Source organism: Sphaerodactylus townsendi, linkage group LG05 (assembly GCF_021028975.2).
Source record: "Sphaerodactylus townsendi isolate TG3544 linkage group LG05, MPM_Stown_v2.3, whole genome shotgun sequence".
Lineage (NCBI taxonomy): Eukaryota > Metazoa > Chordata > Lepidosauria > Squamata > Sphaerodactylidae > Sphaerodactylus > Sphaerodactylus townsendi.
The window spans coordinates 91,457,050-91,477,966 of NC_059429.1; the positions used below are offsets into that span (position 1 = coordinate 91,457,050).

General features: G+C 43.5%; 1 protein-coding gene across 1 annotated transcript in view; it reads left to right on the top strand.

The window, feature by feature from the left end:
• CAMK1G (calcium/calmodulin dependent protein kinase IG) overlaps positions 1 to 20,917 on the top strand; it is a 62,224-nt gene that overhangs the window by 11,190 nt on the left and 30,117 nt on the right. Inside the window, exon 2 of the mRNA XM_048497437.1 lies at positions 3,934 to 4,051. Coding sequence (XP_048353394.1) covers positions 3,960 to 4,051 — 92 coding nt within the window. The 5' untranslated portion in view covers positions 3,934 to 3,959. The remainder of the gene's footprint in view (positions 1 to 3,933; positions 4,052 to 20,917) is intronic.

The following is a 20,917-nucleotide window of genomic DNA, read 5'->3' on the forward strand; positions in this document are numbered from 1 at the left end:
TATCCAGCAAAGGGTTTTTTCGCCAGCATTTTGCATGCTATTCTTAACACAAGCGGGTGCTTATGTAGGCCTGATAACATGTTGATGCATATTTTTAGATGTGCAGAAAGTCTTATTGGCAAACCTATATACTTATCAGCATGGTGCCTGCAAGGTGTGCATGCCACCCCTTACTCCCTCCCCTCACACCCCTTCCCTTGCATGCCACCCCTCCCCCTCTCTCTCCCTCTGCTAGGGTGGGTGGGCCATGTCCAGATGCCTGGGCCCCTCACCCTCCCTTGCATGCCACCCCTTACTCCCTCCCCTCCCTTCCCTTCCATGCCACCCCTCTCCATCTGCTACGGTGGGTAGGCCATGTCCAGATGCCGGCCCCCTCCCTCCCCTCCCTTGCATGCCATGGCCACACAGCCCAGAAGTGGTTCTTACGAAGTAGCTCCACATACTACTCCAAGTATGCAGGATGTGTAGAACAGTGAACTTTGAGAGGAACAGTTTAATTGATTCCAGATTGAGGAATGATGGATTACCTGAAAATTCACTCACTTCAAACTTTGCTATGAGTGCATGACTCACTGCTGTAGTCAAGGGCAATACTGGTTACAATTCAACACCTACAACTGTTGCCAATAAAAGAACTCTATTCGATTGTCCCAATGTTTTCATCAGCATATATTAAGAAGACCCCCTTTTTATCACGATAAGCTGCTTAATGTTCACAAGAGAATATAACACAATTGAAAAAAAGGCCAATTCATACTGAAGCCTTACAGCAGTTTATAGACTGAAGCTGTCATGCTTTAGCAACTGAGTCAATTTCTCTTTCACAACAGTTGAATTAACCTTTGAAACCCAGAGCTGGAACACTTGAAAATCATGTAACCCCATTAATTAAAGGTGGCAAATACAGTTTCAGTAGGGATTGAAAATCTTAACTGGCTGTTTCAAGATGTGAACTTGCAGCTTCTTTGCTATTGTAATTTCGACCAGAATGTTCCTTTTAAACAAAAGAATCTATTTTGTTTCTGGGAATGGTGAAGGTTTTCATTGCTCCTGAGAAGTGAAAAATGAAGCACTTTTAGCAGCCAGCTACCCTCCCCCTGCTCTCCCCAATGTATTTCTTTGATTCTAGAGAATAATGAGAAAGTTCTCGATTGCCAATGTTAAATATCTCTTCCAGGAATCTGTGTTTAGTACAGTGAATTATTCTTCAGCAAATGCATTGATATTTTTGGGTCCACTGCCAGTTTATCATAGGAAGAGTTTGTTCTTAAGGTCAGAATCAGAGTAGTGTCACTAAGAATGAACTGCCCAACTCTTAATGGGAGATCTTGGACCAGTCATCTCCTCTACACATAATTAACCTAATAAGATTGCTATAATAATACTGCTCTGAACTAACTAAAGGATTGGGAGGCAAAAGTAAAATAGCACTTATGAATAATTAAGACTAACATCTGTTCCTCATAGAACTTCCATATAGAACTTCTATCTCTCCATTTAAACATTTTGTAAACTGAAAAGATGTAAGAAACCCAAGTTTTTATTTACAAATAGAAGCAAAAAATGTGGGGGCAGTTTGTTTTTGGCTTCAACAGCTGCAAGGGGAAGTCTTTAAAATGCTGCAAAATAATAAGAGGAACTGATGGAACTAGAGCTTTCTGCCCTTGTTTGGAGTGTATATCACAAAGCATGCAGGGGTTTGGAAATATATTAGGTATACTGGGGCTGAAAAATATTAGTATTCTCAAATAATCCCAAACCCCTATGCCAGTATTCGTTTTTATTTGTTTGTTTTTGCTTAAGCAATCTTTGGAGCATTGCCCTTTTAAGAAAATCATAGAGACACCCTGCTCGAGCAGCAGCTTCCCTGAAGTCAAGCCTCAGAGCTGGCCGGGGAAAGGAAAAGATGAGTGAGTGAGTGAGTGAGTGAGTGAGTGAGTGAGTGAGTGAGTGAGTGAGTGAGTGAGTGAGTGAGTGAGTGAGTGAGTGAGTGAGTGAGTGAGTGAGTGAGTGAGTGAGTGGGTGGGTGGGTGGGTGGGTGGGTGGGTGGGTGGGTGAGTGAGTGAGTGAGTGAGTGAGTGAGTGAGTGAGTGAGTGAGTGAGTGAGTGAGTGAGTGAGTGAGTGAGTGAGTGAGTGAGTGAGTGAGTGAGTGAGTGAGTGAGTGAGTGAGTGAGTGAGTGAGTGAGTGAGTGAGTGAGGGGGACTACGGGCGGTGGTGGCGCAGCAGCAGGGGTGGGGGGGCAGCAGTGGGTGGCTTGTGTATAAATCGAGGAGGGCTTTTTGGCACAAAAAATGTGCTGAAAAAGTCAACTTATACGCGAGTATATACGGTATTATATAACACAAACCCAGCACAATGAGATCCTCTAACTCCTGAAGCAACTGTAAACTACTATCATTGCCACTGTGTGAGAATCTAATATTCCCAGACATGTGTTTAACATGCAAATGTGCAGACAGCCACATTAATAGAAATAGCATTCATAATTACTATTGTGAGGAGGCTGATAGAATAGAATAAGGATTTTGTAACTGATGATTTCCAAAATTGATTCATTATGGTAATTATGAGCATTCCTATTCTGTATGTATAAACAAATATCTTCTCCAATGACAGTCAAATATCCTCCATCACTGAAAAGTAATACAAAACATGCATCAGTACTGCTCCATACACCAATGTGGCATAGGGAGTAAGAGCAGCAGACTCTAATCTGGTGAACTGGGTTTGTTTCCCCACTCTTCCACATGAAGTCAACTGTGTGACCATGGGTTAGTCACAGTTCTCTTTGAACTCTCTTAGACACATCTACCTCACAAGATATCCTTAAAGAAAGAGAAAATCAGGGTATAAAAACAACTGTTCTTCTAATAGCCTAGTAATTGCTTAGAATGATATCATATGTCACAGTTGCAATATAATAGCATGCTGATGAAATCCAAGGCAACTTTTGTGTAAATTGCTACGCCGTTTGCATTGTGCCTGCACAAACAGCGTAGCCTCGGTTTTTGTTGGTTTCGGTTTTCGCCGAAATAATCCGGACGGATTACCAACGAAAACCGAGGTATGACTGTATAACATCTAAGCTGAACTGAAAATGATCTTGTTAAGTGCTCGCAGAGGAACAAACTCCTGATCTTCTGTGTTAACATTTCATGTATAGTGTATATATTTATCCTTCTTCCTGACTTATTTACTTCATCAAAATCCATCTCCAAGTTATTATTCCTCCTTTCCTGTCCCCCCTATCTGTTAATAAATCTTTAATCTGTTTAACTTTTAAATTTGCCTCAAATATTTATTTTAGAGGGCCTTAGTGAAAGGTCAGTCTAGGAAGGAATTAAGTCAATGGGCATCCTTCACCTTCTGGGTGTGTTACAGGGCAGAGGGAAAGTGCTTAAACCAAATGCTACCATATTTCTGAAACATCTCAGTTCCTGAAGGGGAAAAGGCAGAAAAAAAAATTTCAGGACATGTCAGTGAGTGGCTCTGTGCCTGAAGAAGATAAGAAGGTGGTGCGGGTTTGGTAGGTCACAAGAGGCCCTCTCCATCATCACTGAGCAACTACAGCAACATCATAGTAAAGATATATTGCAGATCTAGACTGCTGGCTTAGAATATGAATTTGATCATAAAAAAGGGCAAAGGCACTGATCTAAATTTTAAAAATCGAGACCAGCAGTAAAAAGTGGATTCTTCTGCTCAAGAGGGAATGGCTGTTGGCTCTGAACCATCATTGCAAGGTATTGTAACATAGATCAGTAATATTTTGCCCACTGACTGCAGCAGTGATGTGAAACGTAGCTGAACCACAGACAGACAAGAAGGTATCAGTAAGTTAGAATTAGCAACTGTGTTTTCTTATTTTAGGAGCATACTTTCCCTCATTTTTAAAAAATTCAACTTTCACAATTTTTCAATATCCTAACAGAACACTCAGCTTCAACACTGGAGAATATGGGCCGCAAACAAGAGGAGGAGGGCAGTTCCTGGAAGAAACAAACCACCAATATACGGAAAACATTCATATTCATGGAAGCACTAGGATCGTAAGTAGCTTTGTTTGATTTTTTTTCAAGTATTCGTATCCCAGCAGTGCTTGCGGGAGGGGCGGGGGGGTTGACAGATCATCCTAATACATAATTGAGTAAGGGTTAGAAGTGAGTCCCTCACACTCCAGCCACCTTTCCACCCCCAAAACAGCAAGCCAGGCCAGCAAGGCAGTGCCAGGTTGCTGTCCGCTGCCTTGCTGGCCTGGCCCAAGCCTCCCCACTGCTTTGCTCACCCTCTCCCAGCTCCCAAATGGCAGGGCAGCAGGGCAGTGCTAGGTTGTCATGTACTGCCTGACTGACCCGGTCCAAGCATGCCCACCCTGTCCCAGGGGCAGAGCGAGGGGGAATGTGCCCAGGGCACGCATGCACCCTGCACCCCTGCCATGCCCCCATCCCCCTGCCCTGCCATGGAACACCCCCACAACATCCCACCACACACCCTCCATACCCTTGCCATGCCCCCACAGGGGCATGCACCCAGTGCATCATGCACACCTCCCACCCATCCCCGTGATGCTACGCCACTGCCCTGTCCCAAACCCCAAACTGCAAACCAGGCCAGCAGGGCAGCATCACGTTGCTATGCACTGCCTTCCCATTCCAGCCCAACCCTCCCCACTCCCTCCCCCACTTTCTCCCAGCCTGGCCCAAGACTCCCCATTTCAACCAGTCCCCACTCAAAGCCTCCCCATTCCACCCTTCCCAACTCCAAATAGCCCCATTCCATCCCAAGCGTCTCCATTCAATCCACCCCGCACTCATCAGGGAAGTCATTCCACATCCCTGTGGCAATTGCAGAAAAGGTCCCTCCTGGAGGTTGGCAAGCCTAGGCCTGGAATCAACCTCTGGATGACTTGATACCACCTGACTTTCATAATTCAGCTAGACCTGGCTGCATGCTACTGTTCAATAGCAGCCTCTCTATGAAAGCCAGTGTGATGTAGCAGTTAGAGTTTCAGAGCAGAGTCTGTGAGACCCTGTAAAAGCTCACTGGTTATTTCATATACTTTCAACCTAACCTATCTTATAGGATAGCTTTGTGGATTAAAAGGAGGAGAGAAGACTAATGTAAGCTGCTTTGGTTTCCTCCACCACCTAGTTGAGAAACACCATAATTTTTCGAGTGAGAGGGTGGCAGGGAGAGAAGGAAATCTGAAGACAGAGAAGCAGATAGAGATAGGCTGGTTGTTGAATGGGAAGGAAATAGGGGTTGCCAACTCCAGCTTGAGAAGTTCCTGGAGATTTGAGAGGTAATGCCTGGGGAGAGTGGGGTTTGAGGAAAGGAGATATCTCAGCAGACTCCACCCTCCGAAGCAGCTATTTTTTCTAGGGGAACAAGGTGAGATCTGGAGATCACCCAGAATTACAACTGCTTTCCTGATGACAGAGATCAGATTTTCTGAAGAAAATACCTGCTTTGGAGGAGGGGTTGATTGTATGCTCCTGAGGTGGCTTCCCTCCCCAAACCTCACCCTCTCAACGCTACACCTCCAAATATCCAGGCATTTTTGAACCTAGAACTAGCAGCCCTAAGGGGAACTCTCTAGTGTGGAGATCTGTTATGATTCTGGGGGAGCTGGTGATGCCGTTACTGCTGAGGGGAGGCAGGAAGCAGGTAGGCGGATGGGAATGCTGTCTTTACCAGTGCTGCTGTGGGTGGGGGAGAGGAAGCATATGGGAGGCCAAGAGGGTGATGAGGGGTCAGAAAGAGTGATGGAGTGGGGGCAGAAAGTGACAAGCATGGAAGGGAGAGATAGTGGTTTTTTCTGCACAAACCAAATAAAACGTTGTGAGGCAGGAAATGAAACTTTTTCTCATGGAGTTTTGCATGGTTTTTAGCCCACAACATTTTATTTCCTGCCTCAAAATGTTTTATTTGCATTCTGTTCCCAAGTGATTCTTTTTTTGAAAACAGTTTTCTGGAAGCATTTGTTTTGTTGAACCATTTTCACTTGCTGTGCAGATCCCTTTAAAATGTTTCCCATCCCCAGACTTCCTTGTCAGTGTCATTTTCTGTGCTTGCACTAGCAGTCTCAGAATGTATTTCCATCATTTAAAAAAAATTGGGCAGGGTCATGTCTATGTAGCTATGTGGACACGACCTACAGAGAATCACAGCTCAGGGCTTTAAAACCCCATATTTACTCAAATTTACAGATCTGTTTTTTTAAAAATGAAAGCAGCACAAAATGTCAGCCCAGAAGCATTTTTGAGGGGGTGAGTGCAGACAAATGAGTTTTTAAAAAATGTTTGCAAAACATTTTCAGGGGCTTGTGTGGAAAGGCCAGAGGCATAGTGCCAACAGGGTGTGGTGGGGCGCAATGCCCCAAGCGGAGTTTCCCCTCGCTCCGCCTCTGGGAAAGGCCCAGTAGGAAAAGGGGTAACAGAAGGGAGAAAAAGTGAGAGATAGAGAGATAGAGAAGGTGAAGGGGATAGAAAGGAGGAGGGAATGCAAAGATGGGGGGAATGGAATAGCTGCTCTCACAAGTTTCTTTCAGGTCCCCTCTTGTTACCTTATATTTAACGCTATTAAGAAACTGGTAATTAGAGGACTTGCCTTAAATTAACAAACATGGTATCCTTGAAAATGGCTGTTGTACAAGATGTCTGAATTGTCCTTCATATTACATTTATTTTAAGTCATCCCTCATTCCATTAATCTCTGTCACTGGACCAATAAACGTTACATGGGACTAGGTTTTGTTTTTTAACAAAATATAGTCATGGGTTACTAAGCTTTAAAGAAGTAGACCAGTATGGTCATTTCCCTATCAAAAATCATCACCCTAATCATACCTGAATGGCTCAGGCTAGCCCCATCTTAACATATCTTGGAAGCTACACAGGGTGGGCCCTAGTATGAATTTGAATGGGAGACCATCAGGGAATACTAGGGTCACTATGCAGAAGCAGGCAGTGGAATCTCTGAACATTTCTTGCTTTGAAAACTCAATGTGGCCAGCATAGGTCAGCTGTGACTTTTTGGCAACCCCCCCCCCCTTTACCTACAACTGAGGGAAAATATGAATACCTATACATTATGAAAACTCAAGTGGAGGGCAGCAGCACAGAATTGATAATTTGATCGAGCACACAGGAAAGGTTATATATCCACAGTGCTGGTTTGACCCTTCAAATCAACCCTCAGTGCATCATCGGGGGAAAGGGGTTGGGGGCATGGAATTATACCTAGTCTAAAGCATCATTTTTAGGACTTAATTACTGATTATGAGAATCAAGGATTTTAAAGAACATCCTTTCTCCCTATAATAGCTATGTAAACACAGTGGATGTTGTTACATTCATTAGCCTCACCTTCATCTCATTGCCTGTTGACCATGTACAGAGTGACAATATCATATCAGTAATTGTTTTGCCCTAGATTTTACAAGGGCCTACAGAGAGATGCAGATTATTGTAAGGTATACTTCACCTCTAAGTTCCAACACAATCTCTTGTTAAACCTGAATCTATCATATCTTGAGCCTTCCCACTTAAGCCTTATTCTATCCTCTGACTTGCTCTCCTCCTCCCATTTCATTCTGTTTGACAAACAAAATCACTGTGCTTTCTAAGAACTTCTGCCCTGTTTAGCAGCTGCCTCAGTTGCTTGATTATGATTACATGGTTGAGTGGTCAAAAGATTTCTCCTTCACACTTTACATCCTCTTCAATTCTGCCTTGGCATTCAAGTGACTCTAATATTGTACCACGACTGTCATCTCACATCAATGGGGGTCTGCTTATCTTCCCAATTATCTCTCCAGAGCAAGACTCAGTTTGTGAATAATGGATTTTTAAAAACACTTTACTCACTATGTCAATTTGCATTTATCCAGCATAGCTCCCTCCCTCCATAAAAAGTCAAAAGAATTGAAAATGTCTGAAAATGAATCCTTTCAGAAATGATAATATTTCAGTCATACATTCATCTTCAGCTATGGTGACATTTTGACACCTTTATGGGATTTTTTATGGTCAACATTTTTCACTTAAGATAAGAAACAATAACATTGAAACAGATGAAAGATATTCATTATTCTGGAATGTTTGCTTACAAGCAATGTATAAATGTGTTTGACATGTAAAAGCTCATATTCTGACTAATTAGAAATCAGTTTGTAAGTGAACGTTAGAAAATGTACCAATGTATGAAGGATTGTCAGCTCTGGATTGGGAGAATACCTGGAGATTTGGGGGCTGGAACCTGGGGGTAGTGGTGGTGGTGGTTAGGGAGTCAAAAGAAACTCATCAAGGTACAATGCCATAGGCTGATTCCGCATGGGCCAAGAACAGCCGTGTGAAAATGGTGTGAAAACAGAATAAACCCTTCAAACCGTTTTAAACCCTTTTAAACCTTTTCACACCGTTTTCACACTGCTGTTTTTGGCCCATGTGGAATCAGCCATAGAGTCTAAGCAGCCATTTTCTCCAGGATTACTTATCTCTGTTATACTAGGAGATCTCCAGGCCCCACCTGAGTTTGGTTACCCTATGTAGCAGATGTTAGACTGCATACTATTGTGAAAAGCAACTGAAGTATAGGAAATAAAATTTGAATAAGGTTTATTACGAAATTATCGCTTACATAATAGGTGTTGATTACCTGCAAAATCTGGCTAGGTCCATCTATTTTTTCCCCTCATCTTTCTTCCTTCTCTCTTCTTCCTCCCCTCTTAATGCCATGTTCCAGTTTAAATTATGGTTTCTATCAATTTGATCAAATGTAAGCTGATCACCTGATCTGTTCAGCTGGTATAGAGTGTCTCAGTCACCTGATAGATTGGCATTGAGGAGGGTCCCCCCCCCCCCTCAAAGCTGTGCATGTGCAGAGCATTGCAAATGAAAACAAACTAGCAGCTTTTACTAAAGGACTTACTAAAGTAAGTTTTAGATCAAATCAAGCCTGAACTCTTCCTAGAAGCTAAAATTGAGGCTGTCACGCTTTGATCACAATATGAGAAGACAAGGTTCACTGGAAAAAACAACAATGCTCGGAAATGTGAAGGCAGCATCAAAAGGGGAAGACCTAAGATACAATGGAGTCGGTTAAAGAAGCAGTGTCAGGGAGAGCTGAATTTTGGGGGTTTGAATTTAAGACTTAGAATTTTTTTTAAAAAAGCTGATATCCCATATTGGCTTTATTCAGCTTTCCCCCCAAAAATTGGGTCTGAACCCAAAAAATTGCATCTCTCCGCAACACTGCTTCCTAAGTCCATATGGACTTGAGAAGTGGTAGCAGGGAGAATTGATTGCAGGGAGAGATGAATGTTGGGTTTGGCCACGCTGAACCCAGCATTCAGTTTCCCCACCACCCCCAGATTCAGTTCCCGGCAACCACTGCATTCAGTTTCTCCACAGTTTCCATGTGAACTTGGAAAGTGATGGTGGTTAGAGCTCAATGCTGGTCCTGGCCATGGTGAGCCCAGCATTCAGTTATAAAGTTTTCTAGCGAATTCCTCTAGTGTTATGTTGAAGGAAATGGCAGCTGCAGCTGTGTGAAAGCCAATTGCGCCCAGATATGCAGAGGTTTTATCTGGTGAATAACCACAGGATACGTCTTGGAATTAAAATCGGCCGCAGCCCTTTTTATTGAGGCAGAAGCTGGGCAAGCAAGAGGAGCACATCCAAGCAGCCGGTCAGCTGAATCCATGACTGAATCCATATTGGGGAGGACAGAGAAGGTACTGGGCCACCTGGGCGCCCGCCCGTTGTGGCCCTCTTCCTGCTGGGGTGTCAGGCTCGATTGCAGAGGCCTCCGCGGCATGTGTCATGAGCCTGCCCCACCCCAAGCCTCTTATGGAGGCCCCCAACTGTGGGGAGGTCCAGCATGCACGCTCGCCCCCCCATAAGGTTGTGCTCCTCTGCCCAAACCGCCAAGGCTGCAACAGAATGAGCAGCAAAAAAACCCTGCCCAAATAGGGAGGGAGGGTGGGGTCGATGAAGGCTGGAGCAACCGCATGCTGCCTAATATATAGGGAGCGTGCTCCACCCCTTGCACTTGTGCGCCAACGCAATCAGGCTGGGTGTGGCTCAGCTGCCAAGCCAGCCCAGGGCATGTATGCTCACTGCTCCAGAGATCACCATGTGCCCTGCCCCCTGTCGCTATTATGGCCTAGTTGACTCTAGTGCCGCTATTTGTCAGGAAGGAATATAGGGAAGCAACCTGCCAAACAACCATAAATGGTTGATAAACAGGCAAACAGTCCATCATAAAATAGTCTCCCTTTTTACCACTGGCAAACAGGATGTGAACCAAACCAATCAATGTGCAAGGACCTTGGTTAAAATTTATAACTGTACCCAACTGAAGGCCAACAAATTAAAGCAATACACTTTAACTATGCCTAGTTATCAGGGAAGAACCTAACATTGGTCTCTGTCCTTAGTAAATCCTTGTGCATATTTGAAGGGAGGTTCCTATTGGGTATATTTGGTTAATATAGCAGGGTTTGGACACTCATCAAAGTGTGATACTGAGTGCAGTAAAATCAATCCTCCCGAGTATTAAATTTTAATAAAGATAAAACTTACATTTATTCAAGTAGATTCTGTTCACATTCTTGTTACAGTTGATAGAAAGATAGAAAGTCTGATCTAAAGAATACATTTTTCTAAACAGGTGGCCAGATTTTCTGGTGCCATGCAAGTGCAGGTGTGCTATATTGGCTTCCATGAGAGAATCTTGCAGAAACATCAGTCTCCATTGTGAGAGGTGTGCAAAAAAAAGGTTGAAGGAGGGACACCAGAGGGCAGTTCCCAAGCTCAGACAAAGAGAGGAACAAGAGATAACACTTATGCAGTGATTTAGTCCACTCCAATGTCCAGATTTACTGAGTGACTCTAACTCCAACAGTTCTTTTGTAAAAATTCAGCAGCTGTGTCAACCTGACAATCTACATTTGAGAATCCCTTCATTTGCAGTTCAATCCCAATTTCCCAGGCAGCACTACACTGTTCTATTAACTGAGTGGGCTTAGCTGGGTGTGACTCTGGTTAGAATCACACTGTTGTTTCTGAAGCTAGAGTTTAGTAGAACAGTGCAAAGTAAATGAGGTACCAGGAAAAGCCATCAGGATTGGAATGGGATGGGTGGGAAGTACTAAGCAAGTGAACCCTGGTATGAGAATTAATTGCATGTAACCTATTTTCTTCATGATATATTGTAGGGTATACAAATATGGACTGTAGATGGACCACCAGTTATCCAAAATATTAGTTAAGAACAGTGGTGGGATCCAAAAATTTTAGTAACAGGTTCCCATGGTGGTGGGATTCAAAAGAAAACTGGCCAGGCGTGGCATGTGGGGCTAGGCGGAGGACATGACGGGGTAGTGACCAGGCATTCTGTGGAATTAAGGGCATTCCTGGGGGGGGCTGTGGCAGAGGCCAGCAGCCACTAAAGTCACTTGAGGCTTGGAGGCAGGCTTGGGGTGCCACGCACGCCGGTGCACCTCCTGCTAGACTGCTTCAAGTTCTTGCAGAACAGCTGGAGACATGGAGAGGCATAATGAAGGTAAAAATCACGTGGAAAAATGTGGTGTTTCGTGAAACTCTCTAGCAGGCACACACGAATAATTAGTAACCTACTCTCGGGAACCTGTGAGAACCTGCTGGATCCCACCTCTGGTTAAGAAGAAGAAGAAGAGTTTGGATTTATATCCCCCCTTTCTCTCCTGTAGGAGACTCAAAGTGGCTGACAATCTCCTTTCCCTTCCCCCCTCACAACAAACACCCTGTGAGGTGGGTGGGGCTGAGAGAGCTCTGGAAAGCTGGACTAGCCCAAGGTCACCCAGCTGGCATGTGTGGGAGTGCGCAGGCTAATCTGAATTCCCCAGATAAGCCTCCACAACTCAAGCAGCAGAGCTGGGAATCAAACCCGGTTCCTCCAGATCAGTGTGCACCTGCTCTTAGCCACTACGCCACTGCTGCTCCTAATCTCCTGCCATCTTTCCATAGCAAACTGCAGAATGGAGAGGGAGCTGCTAAAAACACATCAGGTACCATCCCCTCCTGTTACAAAAAAGGGCAAAGTAGATTTAAGTGGCAAAAGAGCTTGAGCATAAATTTGAAGCTTGGGGTTATAAATGCCATTGCTGATTGGAGAACAAATGTCCAAAATTTGAATTGGCTTGGTTTAAAACCGAGTCACAGTTGAACGTGAACTGAACTGGGGTTCTGCTTATGAAAGGATAGTCCTGTTTCTTTAAATCCTGTAAATTTTATATAATGTTATGTCTGCCTTGTTCACTCATGCTTGTATGTGCATAGGGTCCTTGGGTTGTGATTCAGCCATGGTTAGTCAGCTCCAGGGATGAGATCAGATCTGCAGAGCCAGAACCCTCCAACACAATATAGAAAGAGCTTTTGTTTCCTCTATGCCAGCTTGTTGATTCAAGTAGACTAAATGTGGAGCTGTAATTATCTTAAACTGTTTAGGAATGAAACATGGAACAGATGCCACAGCATCTGATGTGGAGGCTGATGATTTCCTACTGTCTTGGGTGGCGAAGAAAGACAATGCTGGAAATTCTGATTCCCCTCCCAATGGAGTGGGTGTTTTCAGTGGGGAAATGTGATTAGGTAGTGCATTGAAGAGAATGAAAATAATGTGAAAACCAAAGAAGCAGGAAGCAGCATTGCAGTAAAACCTCAGCGTCTATGATGACTCCTCTTCTGCATGTCCACAGGTACACTGTATAAGCATGGGATCTGCTGTCCAGGGCAGTTTAATATTCAAGGAGTACATTCCTATATATATTTGTCTACTGGTAGCTCTTTGCCATTTAACTCACCTTTTATTTTATTGTTTGAATGCACACATGGCAGGTTTTCCATTCTTCATGGATGTTTAGGAAAGTTGGAAACAGATGAGTATCCTTCTGTGAATGTTCAGAAGCCAAAGAGAAACAGACATGGGTCTGGTTATGGAGTTGGATCCCGTGCAGCTTTTCTCCTGATGGAAGGATTTTCACCAGTGGAGTATAGTTTTCTCACCTTCCCCTTCCTGTTGCAGCCCAAAATGGCTACGAAACACAGTTTTTGTTAAACTGAAGCTGCATTTCAGCAGGCATTTGGAGTTGCAGCTGGAGGCTGGGGGACAAGAAGGTCATGATCCACAGATGAAAATTCTTCAAGAAGCAGAAATTCTCTGTGGGATTTAAGCCGTAGTGTCTAGCACAATTCCAAACAGAAGTTTTAATGCAAATATAGGTCTTGTTTCAAGCCTCAAAGGTAATCTACTTTCAGGTGAGTTTCAGAGGGTTACTTGAAGAGGGGTCTGTCTTCAAATTGGTTGGAGAGAGGTGCCATGGGGAGAAACAGGTAAGCAGAGGAACAAAGAAAGGAACAGTATCCTACACATACCATGATTTATCATGGGCTGCTGTTTCTGTGTGTTTACCAAAACCCACTCAAGGTATGATCACTATCTCAAAGCCCTCAAAGTTAGACTATCTCAAAGGAGCAGCAGTGGTGTAGTGGCTAAGAGCAGATGCACTCTGATCTGGAGGAACCAGGTTTGATTCCCCGCTCTGCCACTTGAGTTGTGGAGTCTTATCTGGGGAATTCAGAATAGCCTGTGCACTCCCACACATGCCAGCTGGGTGACCTTGGGGTAGTCACAGCTTCTCGGAGCTCTCTCAGCCCCACCCATCTCACAGGTTGTTTGTTGTGAGGGGGGAAGGGAAAGGAGATTGTAAGCCCCTTTGAGTCTCCTATAGGAGAGAAAGCAGGGCTATAAATCCAAACTCTTCTTCTTCTTTGATGCTAGAGAAATGGCAAAATAGAGGGAGACACAGACTGCGGTTTCAAAAAATCTTCTAGCTATTGGTTGAGCTACTGTGATGTCACAGGATCTTAGCAATCAAGAAAGTGAGTCTCCCTAGCTATGAGATGAGTTGCTGTGGTGTCTTTGAGTGCTCATGATGATTCTGGAGTGCATACAGAATTTAAAGATGGGAGCTGGTGGATCAGCGAAAAGGGCTGTAGAGAAATAAAAGTAGGTGTATGGATGGTATATGTTGTATGGCTGGTATACGTGTATGGATGGTATATGGTATATATGGATGGTAACTTGAATTGCAGGATGAATTCCAGCCAGCTATTTTAGATTTGAAGAAATGTCAGTGAACTGAAGACTTACATTTGTTAATTTTAATTGTTGTTTACATATGCATTTTTGCTGCCTCTGCCAGCAGTGGATTAGAATATGCATGGATTGGATTTGGGGGGGGGGGAGGCTGAAGGAAAGGGTGCAGTGGTTTATATCCAGATTACTATTCTTTTTCTACTTGAAAATCAAACATTATGAGGGAAGAAAGCCCACAAAAGTTGTTAGATATTGCCACTAATTAATATAAAGATGCTACAGAGGAAACTGGGGGATTACCCTACCACCCCACCCCGAGAACAGCCTGGAAGAAATGAAATATGTAGATTATTATAGACATTGACTCATGGTAGAAAGGAGGCTCTGAGAGGATCTAACCTTAGCAGCAGAAATGCCCTTGAAGCAGTCTAATCAAGTGGTAAGAATTAATCATTATTAACCTGCTAAAACAGACAGCAATACCATGGGTGGCCACGTGTTTCACTGCCTGGGTCAAAACCTTTTAACAAGATTGCCAGCTTAAGCAAGTTAAAAATATACTTCTTCCCATAGAACTGAGTTATTCAATAAACAGGATGGAATGTTCATCTATCAGGTCTCAATTAAGCCTTTATTGGTCTAAGTCGGTTGCATAAGAAGCAGGCAACTAAGGCCGGAGGCCAAAAGAGAAGTTTCTCCTGAGGCTGAGTTTACCTGATGAGTTCCTACTTGTGATGCAACCGTATGCAGAGCTTTGATTAACTTGAAGGTAAATAAGCTTCATAGACAGACAGCTTGGCTGCAGTGTAAAATAATGCTTCCCTATTGTCACTCCACTCCCTTTGGGTTGCAATGTCTCTTAGTGATTAATTGCAGCTGTCATAACCTACAAAGCAACCTTAGACACAGTTCTAAAACATTACACATACTTGATTCAGAATTTAGAAACTGAGCAAGCAAAAAGCTTACATGTGACTGTCTAAGTCAACCCTATGCAAATCTACTCATAAGTAAGTCCCATTTTACTCAGCTGGTTACTTTCTTCAGCTTTCTTCTAGCTCCCATTATGCCTTATTTTCTGTGCTTATTTCTATGATGCTTATTCCAGTATTTATTTCCATTATGATTTATTTCCACTGCATTCTGCTTTTTCCCATAGGTGAGTAGGAAAACATTGTTATTTCTTAACAAACTCATAGTAAGAACTTTAACTGATATGTCATGTAGAGGGAGCAGAAATATCAGGAGAGGGGTATGAGTAGACTAAAGGGACCAATATACAATACCCTATATTAATATTGAAATTCAAATTCTATTCTATTATATTTTACTGTTTAATAATTTTTACATAATATGTATTAGATGCTTATTTTTAAGTTCCATGTGCAACTGAATCATCCTAATGGCTTTATACTCAGTGAATAATTAACGTTCTTTGAGCCAATTTAAGTTATACTGAATGTACTTCCTCCATGTTCGTCTCTGTGGAAAACAACTCTGTGGGGAAACCAGATTGCCTTAGTATGTTTACTTGGTCTCCCAACAGATGCATTTATACTACATATTTTACACAGTAGACATAGCTACAGCAAGTGCACCTGTATGCAGCTATCAACAACCTGGATAATAAAATGTTCTGTTCCTTGAACAAAGGCTTAATAGGATGTTATTTGCATGATGTTATATATCCTTATGCTATGAAAAGTTTCAGCTGCTCATTTCTACATACTGAGACATTTTTATCCAGGTTGTTGTCAACTCTTATGCTGCTCATGTGTACATTGTGGATACTATATTCATATTTCTTTAAACACTGGGACATGCATCTAAGAAACCTGTTTGGGCTGGATGTGTATGGGTGTTTGAAGGTAGGTAGGTATTTATGCTATGTGTTTTTGATGCATACATGCATCAATTGTGTTTGTTCAATGAGTTGTGAGGTTGCCTTCAACACTTAAGTTTCAATGCACACTAATATTTACTGCAGTAATGCATCCAATTCATGAATTCATGCAATTCTTTTGCAACCACACCATTAGAGCTAACAAAGTATTAATTAGGGAGACAAAATATAAATGAATCTAGGATGAAATAGCCATGAGTAAATAACCATGTCACTGGTACTAACAGTGAAGGAAAATGTCAGCATCTCTGCCACAGCGTACAGGATATATTTCATTAGAGATAATTTATAAAAGAGCTTCAAGAAATCCTATCACTGGCCATAATGCAAGGGAAGCTGGAAATGCTCCAAAATGAATAATGAGATGTCTTGGCTTAGGATGCATCTTGGCATTGTAGGACACAACTTTAGTAAAGCTGAATAATCAAATTATTAAGAGGGTGAAGCATTTTAATTTACTTCTTAACTTACAGGCAAATAATCATTTATATACTAAGAGCAAAGTCAGTCAAATGTGAGTATGTCTAAATCTATAGACTAGAGAGGTGAACAGGCAAGACAGATCTTTTTACAAACGTGAAAATACCCCACACTTTCAGAAAAATATGAAATTGGGGGACTTAAAAAAATCCAAAAGGAGAAAAGGAATGCCTGTGACTTTAAGCAAAGGATTCCAATAGTGGTTGTTGTTAGGTAAGCACAGCATACGGGTCTCAGGGGGAGGGCGGTATACAAGACAAATAAATAAATAAGGGCGGAGGCTGAAGGAGTGACCTAGCAGGGCTGCCACAGGGTGTCCCTTGGCCTGGCCTCAGCCTGCCAGACCCAGCAGAGCTGGCACCCGAGCACCCCTTGGCCCCACCCTGCCAGGCCCCACCAGGCTGCCCAGGACCACCACTGGCTCAGGTAAGTGAAGTGCAGCGGGTAGGGTGCACGGGGGGCACCATTTTGCTCTGGGCGCCATTTCCCCTGCTATGACTCTGTTTAGAGCCACCTACATGTATTCAGTCTAATCTTTTGTACAGATCAAAAGGAGAAGAGAATAATGTAAGCTGATAGGAACCCCACTATGGAGAAAGGCAGCATATAAATCAGTGGTTCTCAGCCTGGGGGTCGGGACCCCTTTGGGGGTCAAATGACTGTTTCACAGGGGTCGCCTAAGACTCTCTGCATCAGTGTTCTCCATCTGTAAAATGGATAAATGTTAGGGTTGGGGGTCACCACAACATGAGGAACTGTATTAAAGGGTCGCGGCTTTAGGAAGGTTGAGAACCACTAATATAAATGAAGCAAATAAATGATCAGTATACTACAGCTGAAGAGGGAAGATATATAAAAGATAGCTTAATGAATGTCTGAGAAGCAGACAATGAGGGAGGGAAAGGAAAAAGGATATGGGGGCTGCCAGGGAAATGAAAAGAGGAAATAGCATGGGGAGAGGATTAAGGGGAAAGTATGGTTCCACCCTACAATTCCTTGACAGTTCCGTACCAAGCAAGTGGAGCCAACCTTTAAAATATGATGCACAGTTTTCATGAACCAGGAATTGCAGGAAGGCAGATAGATAGAGGGGCAGATAAAGGTAGGTTGGCTATTGAGTGGAAAAGAAATAAGGTTGCTGAGTCCAGGTTAGAAAAAACCTAGAGATTTTGGGGATAGAGCCTGGGCAGGGGAGGGCATCAGAAGGGTATAACATATACTGCATCCTCCAAAGCCGCCATGTCTTCCAGTTGAACTAGAGTTGTCAACCTCCAGTTGGGGCTGGAGATCACCTGAAATTGCAGCTGCTCTGCAGATGACAGAGATCAGTTCTGTAGCTAGGAGATCTGTTGTGATTCCATGAGATCTCCAACCCCACCTGGACATTGGCAACCTAGAAACAGAGAAGGAAGCAGGAAAAAGAGAATGGCTCTGGAGGCTTTCAGGTATAGAAAAGAGGGAAAAGTGGGGGAAGGGAAAAAGTTGATGCTTCCTGCAAGTCTTTGTGGGATACCACTTTGACCCTAAGGATTCTATATGATTGCCACAACCTCGGAAAAGTAGCTTGCTCTTTAAACAAAGGATATATGTGTAGAAATTGACAGTTTTCCTGGCATAAATGTACATAACATCACATGGTATATATAATCCCAGTAAACCTAAAGGGCATTACTCCCCCACCCCCCCAAGTTGTTTGCATTCCTAGTTCTAAAAGGATACCAGTACATCAGCCATATCCCTATCTTTCCCAGGTCGACCTGGCCACAGTGATCCATGCAATGGTCACCTCCAGGTTGGACTATTGTAACTCACTCTACGCGGGCCTTCCCTTCCGACTGATCAGGAAATTGAAGCTGGTCCAGAATGCAGCGGCCCATCTTCTCATGGGTAGTTCAGTTAGAGATCATATTACCCTCTTGTTGTGTCGTCTGCACTGGCTTCCAGTGGAGTTTCGGATTGTCTTCAAGGTGTTGGTATTGACCTTTAAGGCCCTTTATGGTCTGGGGCCCTCATACCTGCGAGACTGCCTTACTCCATAGGCCCCGAGTCGCCCTCTCCGTTCGGCAGAGGAGAATTTGCTGGTGGTCTCTTGACCCTCTATGATGCAGCTAGCCTCCACCTGGGCCAGGGCTTTTACAGCCCTGGCCCCTGCCTGGTGGAATGCTCTTCCTCCAGCTGTAGGGCCCTGCAGGACCTCGGGGAGTTCCGCAGGGGCTGTAAAACCAAGCTGTTCCACCAGGCTTTTGGGGAGGTTGGCCACTGAGTCCGCCTCTCTCTGTTGTCCTATATGTCATTGGCTTATCTGAAAATCTGCTGGTCCCCTCCTGGGGTTTAGTACTGGACGTCATCCACCTAATTAATTAATTATGAAAGGTTATTGCTGCTACTGTTTTTATTGTATTTATTGTTTTAATTTGGATTATTCGATTGTTTTAGTTGTAATATATTGTGTCCAGTTGCCTGTAAACCGCCCTGAGCCCTTCAGGGGTAAGGCGGTCTAATAAATTGAACAAATAATAATAATTTGTATGCATGTATACTCCATTTATGCTTTGTGTATTTTTCTTGGCTATTTATGTACCCTTTTTTGTGCCAAATTCACATTTATCATAGTGTGGCCATTTTACACTGAATAAGACAATCGGTCTACCTAGCTTACAACCCAATCCACAGGGTTTGGGCGACCAGGGACAGTGCTGCTGTTGCACTGCTATGCTGCCTTCTGAGGGCTTCCAGGTGGCATGGCTTGGCAGCGAGGTTCTTAAAAACCCTGGCTACCTCAAAAACTCCCATACATGGGGAGTGTTCCCGGGCTGAATGGCCAGAGGAAACCAATTATAGTCAGCTCCACCCCTGGGAACACCTCTGGCTCACCCCGAGCTGTGCCAATGGTCAGGTTTAGGTCAGCATATCATCCTGCATCTGGGTCAGGTGCCACAGAGCTGTGCCTACCCACCACCCTCTTTGCCCCCTGTGCCAGCATATATGCTACTTGCACCAGGGAGGTGGTTACCCATGTTGGTGCAGGCCCACATTCATTTGCCAAGCTCTATTGCCTCTTCCCAATATCTACTTACCCAGTGAAGCACAAATAGATTGGGCTAACCCATATTGTCTATTTTGGCAGTGGCTTTCAGAAAGGAAAAAAAATAATTCCCAGCACATGGTGCCTGAGGTTTAACTAGAGATGAATGGGACTGACCTCTTGTCTCTCCACTAAATGCAGTGGAAGCAGGCTAACTTCATTTGCTTCTTCTGGTCCCATAGACTAGTAGAAGTTGCCATGGTATCAGTGTAATTTTATGTGGGTGTCACAGCGATGTTATAATAGCCTAGAATCATCAACACTTGGGTATCTTTAAGAAGTAAATGAAGAGATTTGTAATCAGTTGGCAAAGAAGAAATCTCATGTATTAACATGTGCAAGTTGTTCTGGCAGGTTGTGTTGCTCTGCGTCATGTGCATTTCTAAGATCATGTGTTTCATTCATGTCCCCATTGCATCTTGTTTGTTGAGTTCCATTTGTCATATATTCTGTTTTGTTATGACTCTTTTCTGTGATTCCCCCCTTCCTTTCATGTTTTCTGTTTCCCATCCAAAGATATAGAAACTTTTGGGTTGTGAATATATTTGAGTTAGTTGTTAGACTGACAATATTATTAAATTCCTTGTTTTAATTTTCAGAATAGAACTTTACTTCTTTTAAACATCTACTGTAGATTCTGATGTTTTAAGATATATGTGGAATTGCTTTGGAGCCACAGTTGTTGTAGAGGTTATTGTAGACAGTGTGTGTGTGTTAGGTGCCATCATGCCTCTTCTGACCTATGGCAACTTTGATAAAGGAGCGGCCGCAATTTACTGCGGCCGCCATTGCTCGAAGGGGAAGGGACAATCTCCTGGCTGGGCTGCCTCCCTCCCCTGCCTTGCAAGCTCTGGAGGCTCACAAGGTTTCACCCCGGCGGCATCAGTGGAGGCAGGGCCGGGCGGCCTATGTAAGGCCAGGCCCGGCCCTGCCATTTACCTCCCCCATTTCTCCTGAACAGCCTTGTTCAGGTCTTGCAGACTGAGACTCCCTTTATACAGTCAAGCCATCTCATGTTGGGTCTTCCTGTTTTCCGGCTGCCTTCAACTTTTCCTAGTGTTATTGTCTTTTCCAATCAATATTGTCTTCATATATTGTTACACAGCACAATAGCCTCACTTTAATCTTTTAGCTTCTAAGGAGAGTTCTGGCTTGGTTTGATTTAGAACCCAGTTATTTGTCTTTTTGGCAGACCATGGTATCAGTAAAATTCTCCTCCAACACCACATTTCAAAGGAATCAACTTTCTTCTTGTCATCTTTCTTCATTGTCCAACTTTCACATCCATACATAGTAATTGGGAGT